This window comes from Labeo rohita, chromosome 10 (genome assembly GCF_022985175.1).
Source record: "Labeo rohita strain BAU-BD-2019 chromosome 10, IGBB_LRoh.1.0, whole genome shotgun sequence".
Taxonomy (NCBI): domain Eukaryota; kingdom Metazoa; phylum Chordata; class Actinopteri; order Cypriniformes; family Cyprinidae; genus Labeo; species Labeo rohita.
This window is the reverse complement of record NC_066878.1, coordinates 5,267,948-5,290,229: the sequence shown is the minus strand read 5'-3', so window position 1 is coordinate 5,290,229 and position 22,282 is coordinate 5,267,948. Positions and strand designations below refer to the sequence as shown.

At 37.6% G+C, this 22,282-nt stretch overlaps 1 protein-coding gene across 1 annotated transcript in view; it reads right to left on the bottom strand.

Annotated features, from left to right (window-relative positions):
* Positions 1-254: 254 nt before the first annotated feature.
* Positions 255-22,282, bottom strand: part of LOC127171523 (collagen alpha-1(XXVI) chain) — a 26,437-nt gene continuing 4,409 nt past the window's right edge. Inside the window, exons 2-14 of the mRNA XM_051120230.1 lie at positions 22,246-22,282; positions 22,031-22,134; positions 7,127-7,188; positions 6,905-7,034; positions 6,022-6,138; positions 5,816-5,944; positions 5,302-5,385; positions 5,165-5,208; positions 2,376-2,438; positions 2,216-2,251; positions 1,322-1,366; positions 1,168-1,243; positions 255-879 (exon numbers count right to left, since the gene is read on the bottom strand). The exon at positions 22,246-22,282 is cut by the window's right edge and continues 86 nt beyond it. Coding sequence (XP_050976187.1) covers positions 761-879; positions 1,168-1,243; positions 1,322-1,366; positions 2,216-2,251; positions 2,376-2,438; positions 5,165-5,208; positions 5,302-5,385; positions 5,816-5,944; positions 6,022-6,138; positions 6,905-7,034; positions 7,127-7,188; positions 22,031-22,134; positions 22,246-22,282 — 1,046 coding nt within the window. The 3' untranslated portion in view covers positions 255-760. The remainder of the gene's footprint in view (positions 880-1,167; positions 1,244-1,321; positions 1,367-2,215; positions 2,252-2,375; positions 2,439-5,164; positions 5,209-5,301; positions 5,386-5,815; positions 5,945-6,021; positions 6,139-6,904; positions 7,035-7,126; positions 7,189-22,030; positions 22,135-22,245) is intronic.

Below are 22,282 nucleotides of genomic sequence, written 5' to 3'. Positions count from 1 at the left end.
CTGCATAGGCTATTGGATACTTTTAACCAACAGCAACATAGCTAGTTAGTTTCCATTTTTAGCAAACTCACATTCGATCCGGCTCCGTTCTAGTAAGTAGCACCCACTTTTCAACATCCAATCACTGCCTAGTGGCTAATATAAAGGCCTGCCCTTAAAACACATTATATATGTTACCCTGGACCACAAAACCAGCCATAAGGGTCAACTGTTTGAAAGTGAGATTTTCCATGTATGTATGGTTTGTTAGGATAGGACAGTATTTGGCAGAGATACAACTATTTGAAAATCTGGGATCTGTCCAAATGAAGTTCTTAGCAATGCATGTTACTAATGAAAAATTAATTTTTGATATATGTACAGTTGGAAATTTGCTACATATCTTCATGTAACATGATCTTTACTTAATATCCTAATGATTTTTGCCATAAAAGAAAAATCAGTGTATTTTTGGCTATTGCTACAAATATACCCGTGCTACTTATGACTGGTTTTGTGGTCCAGGGTCACATATGAAAGTAAAACAGCAATGAAAACACATTTTCAACAGGTAAATACAGTGATTTCAAAATGTAAAAAAGAGAATATGACAATTAAACTAAATACATAAAGTAAATAAAACAAAAAAGATCAGTGCCACTGTTATCATACTCATGAACAAATACATTGAGGGATCTGTCCTTCAAAGCAACAGACAGGAGATAAAGGCCTTGTGGTCACAAGTGTTTGTTATTTACTCTTCATACCCAACAGAGTCCGGCTACTCTCTGTCTGTGGTAAGAGGAGAGGAGGGTCTGGCATCGGCAACATTTTTAGCGCTGCCTGTTAGCATGAAGTCCGCCAGGAGATCTATTCCAGAGCCGGAGTCCAACAGAGTATCTGGGCAGAGCGACGAAAGGAAAGAAACAAAAATAAAGGAAAATTTGTTGCATAACCATGTGTGCGTCTAATAGTCTATTTCTAGTCCTCTGATGTCATTTTGTATTCTTAAAAGCAATCAATCCCCATGAAACCTCAAAGTCATTACTAAATAATTGCTGCACACACTAACCTCCCTGGCAGCGACAGCTTATGCCATGAGATCATAATGGTGCTCTGGAATCCAATGGCGCTCTAGTTAGAACTCGTAAGTGGAAATCTAGATTAATACTAATCCATAATTCTCACCATGAATGCCGATCATGTGTTCTAGAATGAGAACCCTCTCGGCCAGAATCTTCAGCGCTTCCCTCAACTGCTGCACCTGCAGGAAGACGAGGCTTTAGCGTGTGATAATAAATCATCATAACTGCACAATCAATAACTCCAAAAACGTACTTACCTCTGCTGGAGTCTCTCCTGGCTCACCTTTAGGACCTGGAAAACCCTATTCACAACATAAGAAAATAAGAATAAAGTTAACTTTTACTTTTACATATAAATACAGTTGAGGTCAAACGTTTACATCCCCCTATTAATCATTTTACCAAAATAAGAGGGATCATACAAAATGTTTATTTAGTACTGACCTGAGATATTTCATATACAAGATGTAAATATAGTTCAGAAGACAAAAATAATAGCTGAATTTATAAAAAACGACCCCGTTCAAAAGTTTTCAAACACTTGATTCTTAATACAATGTTGTTACCTGAATGATCCACAGCTGTGTTTTTTGTTTAGTGATAGTTGTTCATGAGTCCCTTGTTTGTCCTGAACAGTTAAGCTGTCCGCTGTTCTTCAAAAAGGTTTACATCCCCTTCTTAAACAGTTTACATACCCCTTTCAGAATCTGCAAAATGTTAATTATTTTACCAAAATAAGAGGTCCATAGATCAATCTTTTCACACTAAGGACCACTGAGGGACTCAAATGCAACTATTACAGAAAGTTCAAACACTCACTGATGCTCCAGAAGGAAAAAACATGCATTAGGAAACAGGGGGTGAAAACATTTAAACAGAATGTAGATGTGTACATTTGTCTTATCTTGCCTAAATATCATATTTTTTCATGTAGTACTGCCCTTCAGAGGCTATACAAAGGTTAATTACATGTTTCCCAGAAGACGAAATTAGTCAAATTTACCCTGATCTTTAAATTCCAAAAGTTTTCACCCCCAGCTCTTAATGGGTGGGTGTAAACAAAAACATTTACTAAACGTTACTAAATTTTTGTAAAGTGTATATAACCTTAATGGATGTTGAAAACATAAAAGGAATCCATGTGCACTCACAGGCTCTCCTTGCTTTCCTGTTATTCCTGGCTGACCCTTTGAAAATAGAGTAATGCAATCTAATTAGCTTGAAAAACAAACATATTTTTTTATCAAAAAATGCAAAATGTATAAGATTAAAATGTAATTTATATCTAATTGTAGGTCTTTGATGACTCACTCTTTCACCTGGATCTCCTTTGGGTCCCCTGTCACCTGGTGTGCCTGAAAGGCTTAAGGCAGCCTATGATGAATGTGAATTAATTAGTATACTAGAGATAGTACAGTAGAGATCAAAATTAGAGAACAACCTTGATTTTTCTGAAATATTGTTCATCTTAATAGCTCAAAATTCTAAGGAATATTAGCTGTAGGTATACCACTGTTCAAAATAACCAAGGCATTTCAACGAAAACCTTTATTTTTTGGAAAATACAGTGATCAAAATTAGAGAACAGTAACCACTGCAGCACAAAAGATGATGGAAACAAATTTTGGAGATTTACAGCTGTTGGATTGCCTTTCTTTAAATAACTTTAGCACATCTGTGGCCGCAGGACAACACTAGTATCTCAGACTGCGCTGGTGTGATGTTGGTTCACCCTTCCATAGTCCTGGTTTCTTAGCCGTAACTTTGTCGCCAAATTTTTGTGTTGCCAGATTATTTCTGCTGATGAGAGGCTTAGTCAATGCAAAGTGCACTTTCAGTCCGTCTTCTCTTAAACATGCTGAGACAGATCCTTACCCTGCTCAGCATTGAACTGGCAAGCAATTCCAGCTGCAGTGTTGAACCTGAATCCCTATTGAGAGCCTCTGCATTATCCTGTTTTCTCATGCATTTGCCTTTTTTGGGGGACTTTTTCTATGTACACAAAAGGCCTACTTCTCTCAAGTATTGTTCACAAATCTGTCTAAATCTGTGTAAGTGAGCACTTCTCCTTTGCCAAGATAATCCATCCACCTCACAGGTGTGACATATCAAGATGCTGATTAGACAGCATGATTATTGCACATGTGCGCCTTAGGCTGGCCACAACAAAAGGCCACTTTAAAATGTTTTTATTTTTGTCATACAGCACAATGCCACAGATGCCGCAAGTTTTGAGGGAGCATGCGATTGGCATGCTGACTGCAGGAATGTCCACCAGTTGCCCGTGAAATGAATGTTCTTTTCTCTACCATAAGCCGTCCCCAAAGGTGTTTCAGAGAATTTGGCAGTACATCCAACCAGTCTCACAACCGCAGACCACGTGTAACCACACCAGCCCAGGACCTCCACATCCAACATCTTCACCTCCAAGGTGAAGATGTTGGATGCCACCCGGGACAGCCACCCGGACAGCTGCTGTAACAATTGGTTAACATAACCAAAGAATTTCTGCACAAACTGTCAGAAAACATCTCAGGGAAGATCAACTGCATGCTCGTCGTCCTCATCTGGGTCTCGACCTGACTGCAGTTTGTCGTCGTAACCGACTTGAAAGGGCAAATGCTCACATTCGATGGCGTCTGACACTTTGGAGAGGTGTTCTCTTCACGGATGAATCCTGGTTTTCACTGTACAGGGCAGATGACAGAACGTGTATGGCGTCGTGTGGGTGAGCGGTTTGCTGATGTCAACGTTGTGGATCAAGTGGCCCATGATGGCGGTGGGGTTACGGTATGGGTAGGCGTATGTTATGGACAACAAACACAGGTGCATTTTATTGATGGCATTTTGAATGCACAGAGATACCGTGACGAGATCCTGAGGCCCATTGTTGTGCCATTCATCCACGACCATCACCTCATGTTGCAGCATGATAATGCACGGCCCCATGTTGCAAGGATCTGTACACAATTCCTGGAAGCTGAAAACATCAAAGTTCTTGCATGGCCAGCATACTCTCCGGACATGTTACCCATTGAGCATGTTTGCAGCGTGTTTCAGTTCCTGCCAATATCCAGCAACTTCGCACTGCCATTGAAGAATAGTGGATCAGCATTCCACAGGCCACAATCAACAACCTGATCAACTCTATGTGATGGAGACGTGTTGCATTGCGTGAGGCAAATGGTGGTCACACCAGATACTGACTGGTCTTCGGAACCCCCCGGACACCCCCAGTACAGTAAAACTGCACATTTTAGAGTGGCCTTTTATTGTGGCCAGCCTAAGGCACACCTGTGCAATAATCATGCTGTCTAATCAGCATCTTGATATGCCACACCTGTGAGGTGGATGGATTATCTAAAGGAGAAGTGCTCACTAACACAGATTTAGACAGATTTGTAAACAACATTTGAGAGAAATAGGCCTTTTGTGTACATAGAAAAAGTCTTAGATCTTTAAGCTCATGACAAATGGGGGCAAAAACATAAGTGTTGCGTTTATAATTTTGGTCAGTGTAATTAAGGAAATTAGCACCAGGTGCCAGATTAACACCAATAACTTGGAGGTATCTATGTGTTCTCTAAGTTCTTTTTCAAATATCTCATTTAAGTATTTTTTATTCTCTGCTTCAAAATACAATTTATTTATGAAATATGACCATAAACTGCCATTCTACTCCTGTTAGGATAACTTCAAAAAAGACAGTGAAATTGCATTGCTCTCTAACTTTGATCTCCACTATACATCTATACGTATTGTCCAATTATTTACAGTCATGGCCAAAATTATTGTAACACTAGTGCTTTCACCAAATAAAAAAATGTTGGTCAGTTATTTCTATCTTTTGCTGTAGTGTGTCAGCAGAAAATATCAGTTTACATTTCTAAACATTCATTTTGCCCTTAATTGTAATAATCCAGTGAGATGTTTTTGTGAGAGTCTGACAACAGCCAGAGCTCCACATCTCATCATCATCCATCATAACTGACATAAAACCTTTTTTAGCTGGTGAAAATACTAGTGTTTTAATAATTTCGGCCACCACTGCATTCCGTTCATACATACTGTAGATGCATCATAATGCAGAAATGTCTTACATTTTTCCCTGGAGCACCTGGATGTCCAGGTGGTCCTGCAGGCCCTGTTTAACATGTACAGAAAAAAAAAATTAAATGTGTTAATAAATGGCTGGGCGGTACAAGATGATGCTGTTATATATGCTTTGATATTCTACCTGGTGGACCAGGAGGGCCGGAGGGCCCAGGAGGACCAAGAAAAGCCTGCAGGTCACGGTAGGTAGCAAAGTCACTATCTTCATCTGAAACATGTGAGATATAATCATACTGAGGTGAAAACAAAGCACATGTACTATCAAAAATGTAATTTCACTTGCAGCTGTACTGCTGTTTTGTTCAGGATTTGGTGCTCAGGTTCTGCTTTGGGTTATCCAGATTCATGCTGCTCCACAGACAGCTAACAAATGACTCTGATTAACTGCTGACAGACAGAAGCCTAGCAGACTCTTAAACTGAGCCAGACCTCTGAAAGGTTTATTTGAGGCGGTACTGTGCCAATGCTGCCATCTTATGGTCATGTTGAGAATAACATTTGAAAGTTTGCTGCCCTTTGTGCAAAGACTGGATTTGACAATTAATTCATATTTTCTTTCATCAAGTTACGCAATTTTTGAATGCCATTATTAATTAAAGTGTTAAAACAGCAGGTTTAATATGGACTGTTGTACTCACACTGGGCATGTTGTTTAGCCGTTACAGTGAAAACGTCCCCCCTGAGGGAGAAGGGCCCTGGAGGCCCAGGTGGCCCAGGTGGCCCAGGAAGTCCTATTTCACCTGGTGGGCCTTGCAGTCCTTGAGGTCCTGTAGAGTAAGCAGGGTGGCTCAATGAGTGAAAATATTTGTTTTAATTTTTTAAGTTAAGGTAAAGAGATTCTTACCTCTAGGTCCTATAGAACCAGGTTTCCCAGAAAACCCTATCTTTCCTAAAGGTCCAGGAGGTCCTGGAGGTCCAGGGGGACCTGGTGGCCCGACAGGTCCTGGTTGTCCTCTTAGTCCTGGAAATAGAAGTTAATTTACCAGTTTAATTATGACAAGTAAATATGCATTATGATTATATACACTACCAGTCAAAGGTTTTTGAACAGTAAGATTTTTAATGTTTTTAAAGAAGTCTCTTCTGCTCACCAAGCCTGCATTTATTTGATCTAAAGTACAACTAAAAAAATGTAAAAATATTTGTACTATTTAAAATAACTATTCTCTACTTGAATATATTTTGAAATGTAATTTATTCCTGTCATTTCAAAGCTGAATTTTTAGTATCATTACTCCAGTCACATGATCCTTCAGAAATCATTCTAATATTCTGATTTGCTGCTCAAAAACATTTATTATTATAGAAATCATTTGTAACATTATAAATGTCTTCATCATCACTTTTGATCAATTTAAAGCATCCTTGCTAAATAAAAAAATATTCATTTTTATTATTTTATTATTACTATAATTTTTAATAATAATAAAAAGAATAAGAATAATAGTTTCTTGAACAGCAAATCAGCATATTAGAATGATTTCTGAAGGATCATGTGACACTGAAGATTTGAGTAATGATGCTGAAAATGTCATCTTTGATCACAGGAATAAATTACATTTTTAATTATAATCAAATAGAAAAAAATATTTCACACTATTACTGCTTTTCCTGTATTTTGTATCAAATAAATGCAGGCTTGGTGAGCAGAAGAGAATTCTTAAAAAAAAAAAAAAAAACATTAAAAATCCTAAAGAACAGTTTAACATCACAATATTTCATCCCACCTGGTCGGCCAATGGCATTGGGTGTTACTGGTGAGGGATGTGTCCTGTCCACCTCATTATCAGCTGTTCTCTCGGGTGATTGGCTGGACTGAGGGAGGGGAGGTGCCTCAGCGTCTCTCATTAACATTATCTGTTTAAAAAAGCAAAACCACATGCTTACCATCTTAACTTACTATATACGTCACTGTTTAATATAAGAGGTTACCGACATTTCTATCTTACCTGATCTTCAATGACACTCAGGCGCTCTTTGATGTCAGCATAACCAGTACAGTTCATGCACTCTAAATGGATAAATGCAAAGAAATGTCAAGGTCACATGACGTACGACAGAAGAGAAAGGGGAATTTCTAACCATAAAAAATGATACAGCACAGAGTGAATGGATTAAGCAAATGCTATAAATCTCTCTGCCATCTGTTGTGTCATAAGTCAAATCTATGATCATTCAATCTAAAGAATGTTTTTGCTCCATTTTTGCAATATTATAATTGCATACTAGTCTAAGTGGTACACAGAACTGATCTGAATGAAGTTTGTGTGATTTCCTCATGAGTTAACTGAACAAAGACACAGTCATTCATACTGTACTTAAAATTCCACGGATCCTTCCAGAGTCACAGGCTTGTAGTCCAAAAATGAAATCAATCTCAAAACCAAAATAACCGTGGTGTGATCAGTGCTGCTTTGTGAACAATGAGAATTTGTTAGAGAGACACTAAATGAGTTCAATTAGATCTTTGGTTAACATCCCTCCTTAGGGTAGAATAAGGAACAGGAAAACCAGATGCTGGCAAGCCATGAATTTCCATTTGCATGGAATCCTAGTGAAGGGAAATATCTCACTCTGGGTTTCCCCAACATTCACCTTTCTCAGCACAGGGCTGGTCAGGGTGAAGACAACCACAAGGTTCTGGATCTCTCTATGGAAGAAGACTGATCTTCCAAGACAGCAGAGATTTGGGAATTATTTGGCATGAAATGGGATGATGATGAATGGCAGGTGATCTCTCAGTGGTGACATTTTATAAGTGAACTGCAATTTTATTTTTTTCTAATGATGAGATTAGAAATGATAGATCACCAGATGATGAGATCATAATCAAACTTTAGAACTAAAAAAGTGTTTTAGATGCAATGACTAAAACAGATCTATTTTAATGCGAAGATGAACAGCCATTCCCATTTCACACATGTATGCGACAATTCAAAAGTTTGGTTTTTATAAGATTAAAGAAAAAAAAATTTTATTCAGCAAGGACACGTCAAACTGGTCAAAAGTTTTCAACCTTGTTAATAATAAAAAAAAATGTTTCTTAAGCACTAAATCAGTATTAGAATGATTTCTGAAGGATCATGTGTCACTGAACACTGGAGTAATGACTTTATGACTGAGTATATGAGTAATGAGTAATGACTGAAAATACTGCTTTGCATCAGAAATAAAATAAAGCTGCAAGCAGCGATTACTGGGTTCAAGCGCTTTAAGGCATTTAAGCACATATGAAAAAAGACATTACATATTATTTATCAGGCCTGTAACAACCAAAATCAATGATAAAAAAAGCATTTTTGGCAAATCCAGGTCATTTACCATGGAAATATGTTTTTTTATGTTTACGACTGTCATAGTGCTAGCTGTGGTCCGACTGCCCTAAAACTTTGCATACTTGTTTAAAATAACCTGTTGCATGTGATTACCAGGTTTTGTGAAGTTTTGAGTTTTCATTTAGGCTTTATAGGGTTAAATTTGGACAGACAGCTTTTCTAAACGACCCCATTATAGCTTCACAAAGGGTACATTTCAACATGTATTTTGATAATTGTAGACCTAGAGACTTCAGAGAATTGTACTGCAGTGTTTTTCTTTTTCAGATTGAGTGAAAAACCTAGGACTACTTTGCAAAAGTAGTTTTTTTAAATCTTCTCAATCCTTTAACTAATGGTTTGATTGACAGCAGTGCTTCTAGAGACAAAGTTGGTCTATCGTATGATACGAACATTGTGCAGATGTGTGGAAAAAAGCGCAATATACAACCGTTTACGCCTTTTAAAAATGTGATATTGCCCCCCAGTGGCTGATTTCTTTTAACTTTCTCACAGAGCTTTAGCGACGCGAGTCAAACAGACCCACTGAGTTTCGTTCCGATCGACCTCCGTTAACCTTGTCAAATAGGTGCTTGAATTTCATCAGCCTGTGGCGACCGTTTTTTGATATGCAAAACGTCTGTATAAATGCTTGCGGCACTTTGGATCAAGAGCGTGCGTACTGATTTTTATGTCGTGAGGACAAACGGTTGCACAGTTATGGCAGTTTTTATGTTTTTATAATGCCACCGAGTTACTAAGCTCCGTGACTTTTTTCATGTGACCTCTCCTCTCTGGAGAATCTGCCTGCACTGGTTTGGTTTTGATAAGGCGAAAAACCTAGGACTAGTTCCCGAAGTACCCGAAAATGTTACAGTTACAGTCGCAAATGAGTCCAAGGCATGAATTTTGTCTGGCCTGAGCTAAGGATTCCAATGACATAAGACACTTTAGCAATGAACGGTTAAGGAGTTATGAGCAAACTGGTACTTTTGACCGCTGTAGCATCCCCGTCAGGCCGCTTGGGGCGAGGCTTGGTGACATTGTAGAGTGAGTACTACCATCTCTCCAAGTTTCAAGTCTCTACAACTTAAAGTTTGGTCTGCCTGATCTATGGCCACTCTAACAATTACAATAGGGTTTCAACACTACGTGCTTGAACACCTAATTACATTACATCACAGTATTTATTGTATTATCAAATAAATTCAGCTTTGATAAGCATTAAAAGTCTTCTTTTCCAGCACTGCACTTCTATTTTCTACCACTGAGACTTCATCATCTGCTCTCAATTGTCTGCAATACAAGACTCAAGGCCACAAGCATGTCTCAGTGTCATCAAAGGACAATCTGGATGCCAGACCTCACGAAGGCACATTAGCTCATTCCATCAAGTGCAGAGGAACAAATTTGTCACTCTTCACCACAAAATACACATCCAACAAAGCAGAAAAGTTGACATGTCTCTTATTTTCTGAGCGGAAAGACAAAAGGACCGCATTAAACGGCAATGCTAACTGCACGTCTGCTCTTGGAGGAAACACCAAAAGGATGCCATTCACTATATCTGTATTGCTCAGAAAAACACTAATTCTGTAATATTTTCTTTGTAGGGACTCCATGGCACTGGGTGATGCATGACAGAAAGCTGTGTGCAAGTTAAACCTCCGTTGAAGTTTGGCAGACTACGCAAACGCAGAATGAAATGTTCAGCTGTCTGACATGCCTGTTCTCCTCGTGCCTTGGCCATAACGCACAGCTCTGCTGGATACCGGACCGCTCTCAGATCAGCAGACAGCTGAACGTTGGGGTATTCTGGAAAAACACCCAACGGATGAGCTGTAAAGAAGCACAGTACAATGGGATCTGCAGAAACTCAACCTCTATGCTTTTCGCAGATGTGAGGGAGGCCTTAAACCAGCCATTTTTGGAACTAGCACAAGGGTTTTATTAAAACTGACGTGGTTAATAAAGTTATGCAAACACGTGCCAGTGCAGACATTGGTGATGTATTGATGTACCAAACCAGAGTGTGACTTGTGTCTTAGGAGAAGTACAAATACACAAATCACACATGCAAGCTGACCACATTAAGACTCCACACCCATTAACAGCATTTTGGCAGAGACTGATGGGGCTTTCAGAGATTATGAAGACACAAGATACTTTTGCATGTTCTCTTGGGTGAATACAGTTTATAAAAAGGGTTTATTGGTAAACTGTCTGTGAAGCAATGAAATTGTTTCAGAATGAATTGGAATTACCTGTATTGTCAGATCTAAAGACATACGTCATCAACCTTTGCTTCTATGTTGAAGTCACGGAATTCATAGACTTCTTAGTAATGATCTTAAGTCTCTGCATCTGCCTTTAAATGAATACTTTGGACACATGCATTGCAGAAATATGGGTAACTGCATGCCTTTCTCTTTGAGAATCACTGGCTGGGGAGTTTATCCCCTAAAGCGTTTAAATATATAAGCAGACTAAACAAATCTAAATTCAATGCACTTTCACGTAACTCCAGAAGTCTCCATTCGCTCATTTGGTTTGTGAAGGACCTAACATCTAATAAACTAGAGCCCCCAGGTGCTGCTTAAAAAAATAAATAATTAAAATTGGATTCTTGAGGACATTTTATTTGATACATAATATCACTGGGAGTTGCTCTTTATTGACAAATGGAAAAGCACTGCGGATCTGTTACAGCTGTTGACCCCAGCTGCAAATATTTTACCACACCTTACAGCTTTGCTGTCTTGCATTTGTTTAAATTGTGATGTTTATGTTTCTGATCTATTTACATTTGTGATACTGTTTTTAGACTATTATGAATAGCCTACGCTCTCAGAACAAAAGGTACAAGAGCTGTCACTGAGGCAGTCTCTACTAATCTATACACTTTAGATAAATATGTAACTTTAAGGTGTTAAAATACACCCTTTAGGGGTAAATAAGGTACACAGATATGGATCATGGATCCAACTTTTGAAAGGGTACCGTCCCAGTGACAGCTTTTGTACCTTTTTTTAACCTAAGAGTGTATATTTGCAGTGCGGGAATCAAACAAGTAAGTTGGTGACTAAGTGGTAGCTAGACAGTCCGACTGGATCAGATGTGTTTCTTGGTCTGAAAAGTTGACAATGCATGTTATTTTTTATTTTGTACTGACATAAATAAGATATTTCGCATAAAACACAATCACATAACAGAAAATAATAGTTGTTGAATTTACAGAAATGACCCCGTTCAAAAGTTTACACACACTTGGATTCTTAATACTGTGTTGTTACCTGAATGATCCACAGCTGTGTTTTTTGTTTAGTGATAGTTGTTCATGAGTCCTGATGCTTTAAAAGGAAACATGATGCATTAAGAGCCGGGGGTGAAAACATTTTGAATTTGAAGATCAGGGTAAATTTAATATATTTTGTCGTTTGGGAAACATGTAAGTATCTTCAGTATCTTCTGAAGGGCAGTACTAAATGAAAAAATATGATATATAGGCAAAATAAGAAAAATATACACATCTTCATTCTGTTCAAAAGTTTTCACCCCCTGTTTCTTAATGCATAGTTTTTTCTTTTTGGCGCATCAGTGAGCATTTGTACCTTATTTTAGAACCTCAGTTGTCCTCAGGGTGAAAAGATGGATCTCAAAATCATACAATCATTATTGAAAAGGATTCAAATACACAAAAATGCTGAAAAACCTGTGGGACCTGACAGAATTTTCTGAAGAATAGCGGGCAGTTTAACTGTTCAGGACAAACATGAACAACTATTACTAAACAAAAAAACACAGATGTGGATCATTCAGGTAACAACAGTAATAAGTAATACATTTTATCACATCAAACATCTATGATAATTCATATTAATTTATAATATATACATGAATAAATTTACAGAATTTTATATAGATTAAAGTATATGAATAATAAACAGCAGCATTTTGTAAAACAAAAAACAACACCAACAAAAAATATCCAGTTTGGATAACTAGAGACACTATTGGCAAAAAAAGACATTTTGAGTTGCTTAAAGGCTAATTCTCACTGCACCCACAGACATCCACCAACGCAGACAATCACCAGATTACAGTATGTCACTTCTTAGACACTACACATCCCGCCAAAAAATGAATCAACATGTTCAGTCAGCAAAAACAAGCACTGGCTAATGCCAACAGACACTGACAGGGATAACACATTACTCTGAGAAATCCAACAAATGTGTTTGTTGGTGTCTGTCTGTGAAGTGAGCTTTAAGAGGACAAACCTCAGCAGATTGTGCCTTAAAAATGACATGCAATAATTGCTTATATGCATCATGGGTTAAATACAATTTTGGGTTCACTGTCGTACAAGCGAACCTAACAAACAGGTAGACTTCATTGGCATGACCATCTGTGCTCCACCACAGAAATGAGATGATCTCACCCGCTACAGGCAGCTGAGGGGGCTGGAGCACACGCGTCCTCATCAATCATGAGATACCACTCCACAGACATCCCATTTTCCCACAGCCACTCTCACGGCTAGGGGTACTGATCACAATCTCAATTTAAAGGAATTTGTAGAGCAGGTGATAGATTTGAACCTCTGCCAGGCCTTCTGGAAACCCGGTATGGGGGTAGTAAGAAAGACAGCTGGAGCCGACTATATACTGTAGATATAGATAAGACTCTGACCAGGGCATTATGGGAAGTTCAAGTACTCAAGTGATACTGCTGATGGGAATTGTTCCCATGAATGACTAATGCCTTTAGTCTAGCAATCAGGGTTTAGTGGTCAGGATCCAGGAACCCCAAGAGAGCCATAATATATTACTGTAAAATGAAATAGTTTATATTATTATTTTTTATGACTCAAAACTAAAAATTTCCTTTTAAGGACAGAACTCTAGAATATAAACTAGACTAATTAGGTAAAAAAAAACAAAAGTAGACCTGCACCAAATGGTAAAAACAATTTAAGGAAACAAATTTTTCAACTTGCATTTTTTGAGCTAAGTTAACATGCAAATTTAAGATGAAGTATGTTTAACAAAAATTGTAATATATTTCATTCAGATTTATAATATTGATTCTTAGAATGAAATATGTTTAAAGGAGAACTCCACTTCCAGAACAACAATTTACAAATAATTTACTCACCCCCTTGTCATCCAAGACATTCATGTCTTTCTGTCTTCAGTCGTGAAGAAATTATGGTTTTTGAGGCAAGCATTTTAGGATTTTTCTCCATATAATGGACTTCATTGGTGCCCCGATTTTGAACTTCCAAAATGTAGTTTAAATGCAGCTTAGGCGGAACTACAGACCCAGTGCTTACAAAGCGAACACACAAAGACTAAGAAAGTGCAAGTAAGTTTAAACACCATTTACAAACATAAAGGTACAACGATGTCCTCCTCTCAAGTTGTAGGAGAAAATAAGATGGAGTTTTTGGCCATACTCAGTACACAGATGATGAACTTACACATGATTCGTAGTAGTGATGGGAAGTTCAGATCATTTTACAGACTTGGACCTTTGAGTCTCGTTCAGCAAAATGAACAAATCTTTTTGCAAGTCATTTTGTTCATTTTAGCAAAATACAATTAAAATGTTACGTGTTACTTCCCTAACACATCTACTGCTTACACAAACGTTGATCACACTACAAACAAGACAAAACTGTAATACTATAAGAAGCAGAAAAGATGAATTCATTGTTTACCTGGGTCTTTAGTCTATGATTAGCTCACCTCACCTCTTATCTGACAAGTTTTCAGGTTTGAGTCGTTCGTTCATCGCGTGACAGCCCCATAAGATGAACGAACGACTCAAAAAACCTGAAGACTCGAAACAGGTGAACTAATTCCAGTACAGAACCTAATAGGATGTTGCGCATGCACGACTGAAAGAATCACTCCCCGAGATGATTCTTCCCGAGTCACATTAAAGATTTGTTCAAAATGAAAGAATTGTTCAAGAACGATCCATTACTAATTCGTAGCATCGTGGACGCACAACCCAGAGCCTGTGCTACACAAGCTTTTGTGCTTATAAAGTATACAAATTTTTATTTTTCAAAAAAAATGACATTGTTTCGCTAGCTAAGACCCTTCTTCCTCGGCTGGGATTGTTTAGAGCCCTTTGAAGCTGTATTTAAACTACATTTTGGAAGTTTAAAATCAGGGCATTATATGGAGAAAAATGCTGAAATACTTTTCTCAAAAACCATAATTTCTTTACGGCTGAAGACAGAAAGACATGAACATCTTGGATGACAAGGGGGTGAGTAAATTATTTGTGAATTGTTGTTCTGGAAGTGGACTTCTCCTTTAACAAAAATTGTAATTATTCAGATTTATAATACTTATTGAGAACTGCACTTTACAAACACATCTGAACTGAACTGAATATGTCTCTTCTCAGTTTCTCTATCATTACAAAGTAAAACTTTTTCCAATAATATTTTTTTTAGTAGTTCAGTAGTTAGTTGGTTTTCAGAAAAAAACAGGCATTTCTACATATTTCTACACAACCTTTCGGCGTTTCAGAAGTCTATTATGTTTCATAAGTCTATATTGTTTCTAAAGTCGCATATGAATTTTTTGATTAAAAAAATGCAGTAAAAACAGTAATAATGTGAAATATTATTACCATTTAAAATATATGTTTTCTATTTTAATATACTTTAAAATTTGCTGAATTTTCAGCATCATTACTCCTGTCTTGGGTGTCACATGACCCTTTAGAAATCATTCTAATATGCTGATTTGCTGTTCAAAAAACATTTTGAATGATAGTGTGTTATCTCCAAAAGCTTGACAACCCCTGGTTTATGAGTGATCGATCAAAACTCTATATCAAATCCCAAAAAATATTATATTGTTGAAGATTTTTGATTTGTTGCATGCTAACCCTGGGAGTTGCTCTCTAGTGTCAATTGGAATATGGCTGTGGGACAAAGGATCCCTTACAGCTGTCGATCCCAGCTGCAACCACCCACCCACACCTCAACAGCTTTGCACCAGTGCATTCCTTGACGTCTACTCCTCCTTAGTCAAACAAAAAGCTATCCTTTTCACATGGTCAAACACAATTGATCAGAATATCCAAGTTCTTGCCATATAATTATGGATATTTATTGAGATGAAGAGAGGAACTGGCCTCAATATATGAGGAATGCATTAATGCGCAAAACAAAAAGTTAACCTAGGGAGGGACAGCAACAAATCACCCAGCATTTTGCTGACTAATCTGATGGATGGGAATGGATTCTTTGTCTCGGATGCATTAATGAATAAACAACTTTTACTTTTAATATAAGGCACATGAATTTATGACACTGTACATTCCTAAAGGACAAAACATCACTAAAGTGGTTGGACATGACCTCAACTAGTCACACAATTCTCAATAACTGTCAAACTGAGCTGAATAAACATTTAAACCACAACTCCAGGGGAGCATGAATCAGCTTAAAAGTTTCTTATTGCGTTTCTGTTTACATACATGGTTGGATTGTTCACTCTTATGGTTGGCTTGTTCTTACAACCAAGCTTTGAATCCGGCCAGATGAAAACCAACGACGTAAAAAATGAAAATAACTTAAAACAAATAATAAATAAATCATTTTTCCAAATCTTTTTTCACATTTATATCTCACAATTGCAAGAAGAAAGTTTTTTTCTCATAAATGCCAGTTTGTATCTGTATTTTGACTTTTTTCTTAGAATTGTGAGCAATTGCGAGTTATGAAGTCCAGTTTTTTTTTTTTATTTAAAATCATAACATTACAGAGCTTAAGTGACAGCATGTGTACCAAGGAAGAAAAAAATAAAATAATGAAGTCCAGCTTTGAGAGGGAAAAAAGACTGATATATTCTCAGAATTGCTAGTTTATATCTCACAATTGTGATTTAATAACCCGCAACTGTGTTTTAAAGTCAGAATTGCAATATAAACGATATAAACTTGCAATTCTGAGAAAAAAGTAACAATTGCATGACATATAACTCGCAGTTGCGAGTTTATATGAAGCAATTCTGAGAAAAAAAGTCAGATCTGAGAGTTTATATCTCATAACTCTGATTTAATAACTCGTAATTGCGAGTTTATCTCACAATCCTGAGAAAAAAAGTCAGAATTGCAAGTCTGTACCATGCAATTCTGAGAAAAAAGTCTGATTGGCAAGATGTAAACTCGCAACTGAGAGAAAAATCAGAATTATCAAATTAAAAGTTGCAATTACATTTTTTATTCAGTGACTGAAACAGGCTTCCATAATACTTTGTGCAAACAATAAATGAAAAAAAACAAAAAAAAAACAACACCTCTACCTTATGTTTTGTCCTATTACACGTTGTCTTGCATTTTTAAATGCAAAAATACATTGCATTCCACTGCGCTGTTTGCATTGTTTTCTATGTAAATATGTTTGTGGGTTTGTATCTTGCAATTCTGACTTTTTTTTCTCAGTATTGTAAGCAATTGTGAGTTATAAAGTCCAGTTTTGAGGGGGGAAAAAAGATATAATAAAATATAAAACTCATATATTCTAAACATTGCGAGTTTATATCTCACAATTGTGATTTAATAACGCACAACTGCGAGTTGAAAAAGTCACAATTGCACAATATATAACTTGCAATTGCGAGTTTATATCAAGCAATCCTGAGAAAAAAAAAGTCAGATTTGCGAGTTTTTATCTCATAATTCTGACTTTATTAACTCGCAATTGTGAGGTCATATCTGACAATTCTGATAAAAAGTCAGAAATGCGAGTTTGTACCATGCAACTGCAAGAAAAAAAGTCAGAAATGCGAGTTTGTACCATGCAATTGCAAGAAAAAAAAAAGTCAGAATTGTGAGATAAAAAGTTCCAAGTTGCAATTGCGAGTTATAAAGTCCAATTTTGAAGGGAAAAAAGACTGATATGTCCTTAGAATTGAGTTTATATCTCAAAATTGTACAATTGCGAGTAAAAAAAAAAAGTCACAATTGTACAATATATAACTCAGAAATGCGAGTTTATATCAAGCAATTCTAAGAAAAAGGTCAGATTTGCGAGTTTTTGTCTCGCAATTTTTACTATTTCTCAGAGTTGCAAGTTTATATCTTATAATTCTGATTTTATAACTTGTAATTGTGAGTTTATGTCACAATTCTGAGAAAAAAAGTCAGAATTGAGAGATGTAAACTCGCAAAAAAATCAGAACTGTTTTACATTTTTTATTCAGTGACAGAAATGGGCTTCCATAATACTTCCATAATACTATGTGTAAATAATAAATTAAAACGATTTAAAAAACACCTCTATGCCTTAAGTTTTTTTCCTATTATGTCTTGTGTCTTGCTTTTTTGAAAACAGAAACATCGCTTTCCTCTGTGCTGTGTTTACGTTGTTTTCTATGTAAATATGGTTTATAAACACTATACTTTATGGAAGCCCATTTCCGAAACCGAATAAAAAATAAAAAAGCGTTCTTGCATCTTTTTATCTCAAAATTGTCACTTTTTTCTGAGAAAAAAAAAAGACTGAATTGTTTGTTTGAATCATGTAGTTCTGAGAAAAAAATTGTGAATTGTAAGATGTAAACTCACATTGCAAGTAATAAATTCAGAATTGTAAGATAAAACTTGCAATTACCTTTTTTAAAAATTTCTGTGATGGAAACGGGTTTCCATAATACTTTGTGCTATTTTATCCTTGCATCAAAATATTTGTGGTTTCTAAAACAGCTGTTGCTGAGCAAATTAGATATGCTATAATAATATTTGCTACTATTTTGCGTGTACCAAGTACGAACAGAAGTTTACCCTGCTAATATTTACTTCCACGTTCCAAACCCAGAAATATAGAAGTCCATAATGAGTGAAATCAGACACAGCATTCTTCGTTAGGCCTCATTACATATGACAACTAGAAATGTTGGGATTTCACACAGACTGACTTTGACCTAACTTGAGTTGTTTGAATGTGAGTCACAATCCAAACTCCAAAAATATGTTCTTAAATAAACCAAACACAGAGGGGCCTGAGACCCGGGGGATCGACGGCCTCAGGCTAAAGCTATGAGCCCAATGGAGAAGGATAAAAGGGAGGGAGGAAGGAGAAAGGAACGGGGAATGAAGATTTCTGATTTATTTACCATGTCAGAGATCGTGGCGCCCTTGGATTCGACCCAAACTAAATCATCTGCATCTCACAGGGGATTGATCTGAAAAGAGACACTGCAGACGGGCCAGCGTGTCTGATGTGGGGGGAGGAGGAGGAGGAGGTTCATTAAACCATCCCCATCCAGAAAAACATGGGAATGTGTGTCATGGGTAAATTATTCCTATTGGGTTAGAAATTATTTGGACTCTTGTGACCTCTACCACAACTAACTGTACTATGTCAAATGAATCAAAACGAATTAAAAGCACTGACTCATTTCCTCAGTTCAAAATATTTTCTTCCAGCTATTTATTTTAGCGTCAATTAAAATGTATTGACCCAATATATGCAAAGATCCAGAGCTTTGCTGGTTTTGATTATGATTATCTCTCTAGGATAACAGTCAAGTGAGTCAGTTTGTGGTGTAATTGTGCTCGTATGACATGGCGTGATACTTTTCATACTGAGATCTCTGACTTTCGATTGCAGATTTTCATGTCATTGCAAATCTGAGCACACTTTTTAACATAGTCATAATGCATTTTCTCCTGGTTAATACAGAAACGTGTTTATGGGTGTTTTGCACTAAAGTGTTTGGGGTTCATATAGCGAGAAAGAAAATAAATTCAGACGGGCATATAATTATGACACATTCACCCAGATGCTTGATTTTCACAGTCAGACCAGCTGTTGTCACTCAAATTCGCACCCACACAATGAATGTAAGGGATCTTTCTTGTTGCTAAGAGACATTTAAAAAAAGAGCCACCCACCAAGCCATGCCAAGTCAAATGAGCGCTGTCTGCCTGTGCAAATCATTTGCTAGATGCATGGGTGTTCTAGGCGTTGCCAGGGCATTGTGATGTGGTTGCTAGGGTGTTCTGGATGGTCGCTAGGGTATTCAGAGTGGTTTTTATATGGTTTCTGGCTTACACAAGTCAAAAGAGGCCAACCACGAAATATCTATCCTGGGTGTTTTGGGTGGTTGCCAGGGTATTGCTATGCAGTTGTTAGGGTGTTCTGAGTGGTTGCTAGGGCATTGCTAAGCGGTTGCTAGGGTATTCTGGGTGGGACTTATATGGTTGCTGGCTTACACAAGTCAAAAAAAGAGGACAACCACAAAATCATGATGCCTGGGTGTTCTGGGTGGTTGCCAGGGTATTGCTATGTAGTTGTTAGGGTATTCTGGGTGGTTTTATATGGTTAGGTTAGCCACAAAATCACAATGGATGGATGTTCTGGGTGGTTGTCAGGGTGTTGCTATGTGGTTGCTAGGGTGTTCTGAGTGGTGTTCCGAGTGGTATCTATGTGGTTGCTTCCTTACACAAATACAGAGGCCAACCACGATATATGTATGCCTGGGTGTTCTGAGCAGCTGGAGGATATTGATATACAGTTGCTATGGTGCTCTGGGTGGTTGCTAGGGTATTGCTAAGCACTTGCTAGGGCGTTCTGAGTGGCTGCTAGGGTATTTTGGGTGGTTTTTATATGGTTGCTGGCTCACACAAGTCAAAAAAAGAGGCCAACCACAAAATCATAATACCTGGATATTTTGGTGTTCTGGGTGGTTGCTAGGGCATTGCTAAGCGGTTGCTAGGATGTTCTGAATGAGTGCTAGGATATTCTGGGTGCTTTTTACATGATTGGTGGCTTGTAACACAAATCAAAAGAGGCCAGCCATGATGTATCTATGGCTGGCTGTTCTGGGCGACTACCAGGGCATTGCTATGCAGTTGCTAGGGTGTTCTGAGTGGTTGTTAGGGCATTCTGTGTGGTTTTTATATAGTTGCTGGCTTACACAAATTAAAAGAGGCCAACCATGAAATATCTATGCCTGGGTTTTCTGGGCAGCTGCCAGGGCATTGCTATGCAGTTGCTAGGGTATTCTGGGTGGTTGCTAGGGCATTGCCATGAGGATGCTAGGGTGTTCTGTGTGGTTTTTATATGGTTGCCAGCTTACACAAGTCAAAAAAGAGGCCAGCTACAAAATCATAATGTCTGGATGTTCTGGGTGGTTGCCAGGGTATTGCTATGCAGTTGTTAGGGTGTTCTGGGTGGTTGCTAGGGAATTGCAATATGGTTGCTAGGGTATTCTGTGTGTTTTTTTTATATGGTTGCTGGCTTACACAAGTCAAAAAAAGAGGTCAGCCACAAAATCATAATGTCTGAATGCTCTGGGTGGTTGCCAGGGTATTGCTATGTGGTTGCTTCCTTACACAAATCAAAAGAGGCTAACCATAAAATATCTATGTCTGGGTATTGCTATGTAGTTGTTTCGGTGTTCTGGGAGGTTGCTAGATTCAGTAGATAGAGTCAACTGAGTTGGGATCTATGTGCGGCTTTGGTCACACTTTATTTTAAGGTCCCATTCTCGCTATTAACAAACCATTAACTACAGCTTTTGCCTCAATAAACTCCTAATTTTCTGCTTATTAATAGTTAGTAAGGTAGTTGTTAAGTTTAGGTACTGGGTAGGATTAAGGATATAGAATATTGTCATGCAGAAACTATGCTCAATACAGCATGAATATGGGTAGTATCATCCGCATATTGCTACTGACCTATCAGCATCAGCTGCGTTGCTTCACTGCCATTAATAAATCATCTTCTGTCCACCAAATGCCAATAATAACCACTAATAACTGTGATAAGCTCTGTGGTTTGTTACTTGCCTTTTTCTCTTTACTAGTTATAGCATGAAATAAACATTTATGAACATCTAAAGGTATGTTGAAAGATTGTGTCTAATTGTTTAATAGTTAATGCAAAAACTACCTTATATGAATTTGTTGATTTTAATATCTAAAAGTAAACAGCAACTGAATTTAATAGTTTGGGCTCTGTTGTTTGTAACCTTAATATCAAAGTAATGTGCGAGTGAAGGGCTCCAAGCATATAGATTTTTTTAACCTTAAGTAAATTGCAATTGTATTTGTTTAAAGTTTGAGACAAAATTTGTTGAGTAAACCACCAAAAAAAGGGGAAAAAAGCAAATTTACGTTTTAGTGCAGCGTATGGATGCAGCGTGTGTTTGGGTGTTCCGGGTGGTTGCTAAGGCATTGCTATCCAGTTGCTTGGATTTTTAAAGTGATTTTTATATGGTTGCTTGCATACACAAGTAAAAAGAGGCCAACCACAAAATCCCTATGCCTGGGTGTTCTGGCTGGATGCAGGGCATTGCTGTTGTTAGAGTCACAAGTCAAAAGAGGCCAACCATAAAATCTCTATGATAATTCTGGTATGTTTTGCTTGTCTTACTAAACACCTCTAACAAACGTCTTTGTAATTGGCTCACAACATGTAACAATTCCTTTGTCTCACAGTCATTCAAATGATTCCGTAATGCTTCAGTGATCTTGAGATCAGCAAAAAATTAGCTCCCTCACCCTCTCTGCAGTCTTCTCCATGGAATCCTGGACAGCATCGCCATTCCAGAGAAGTGATTTTCCTGTAGGTCACTCTGTACACAGGTCTCACCAGAGTTCTGTAGCTGGGAAAATACAGAGAGGCAGAGTCTGTTAGTTGTCGTCCAAGTTCATGTGAGAGTAAATAGCGGAGTATAACCCAGTGTATACCATGAGATCATTTCTTTTCTCTGTACCTGATGAGGTTTGAACACGGTCCAGGCCATCGGCAAC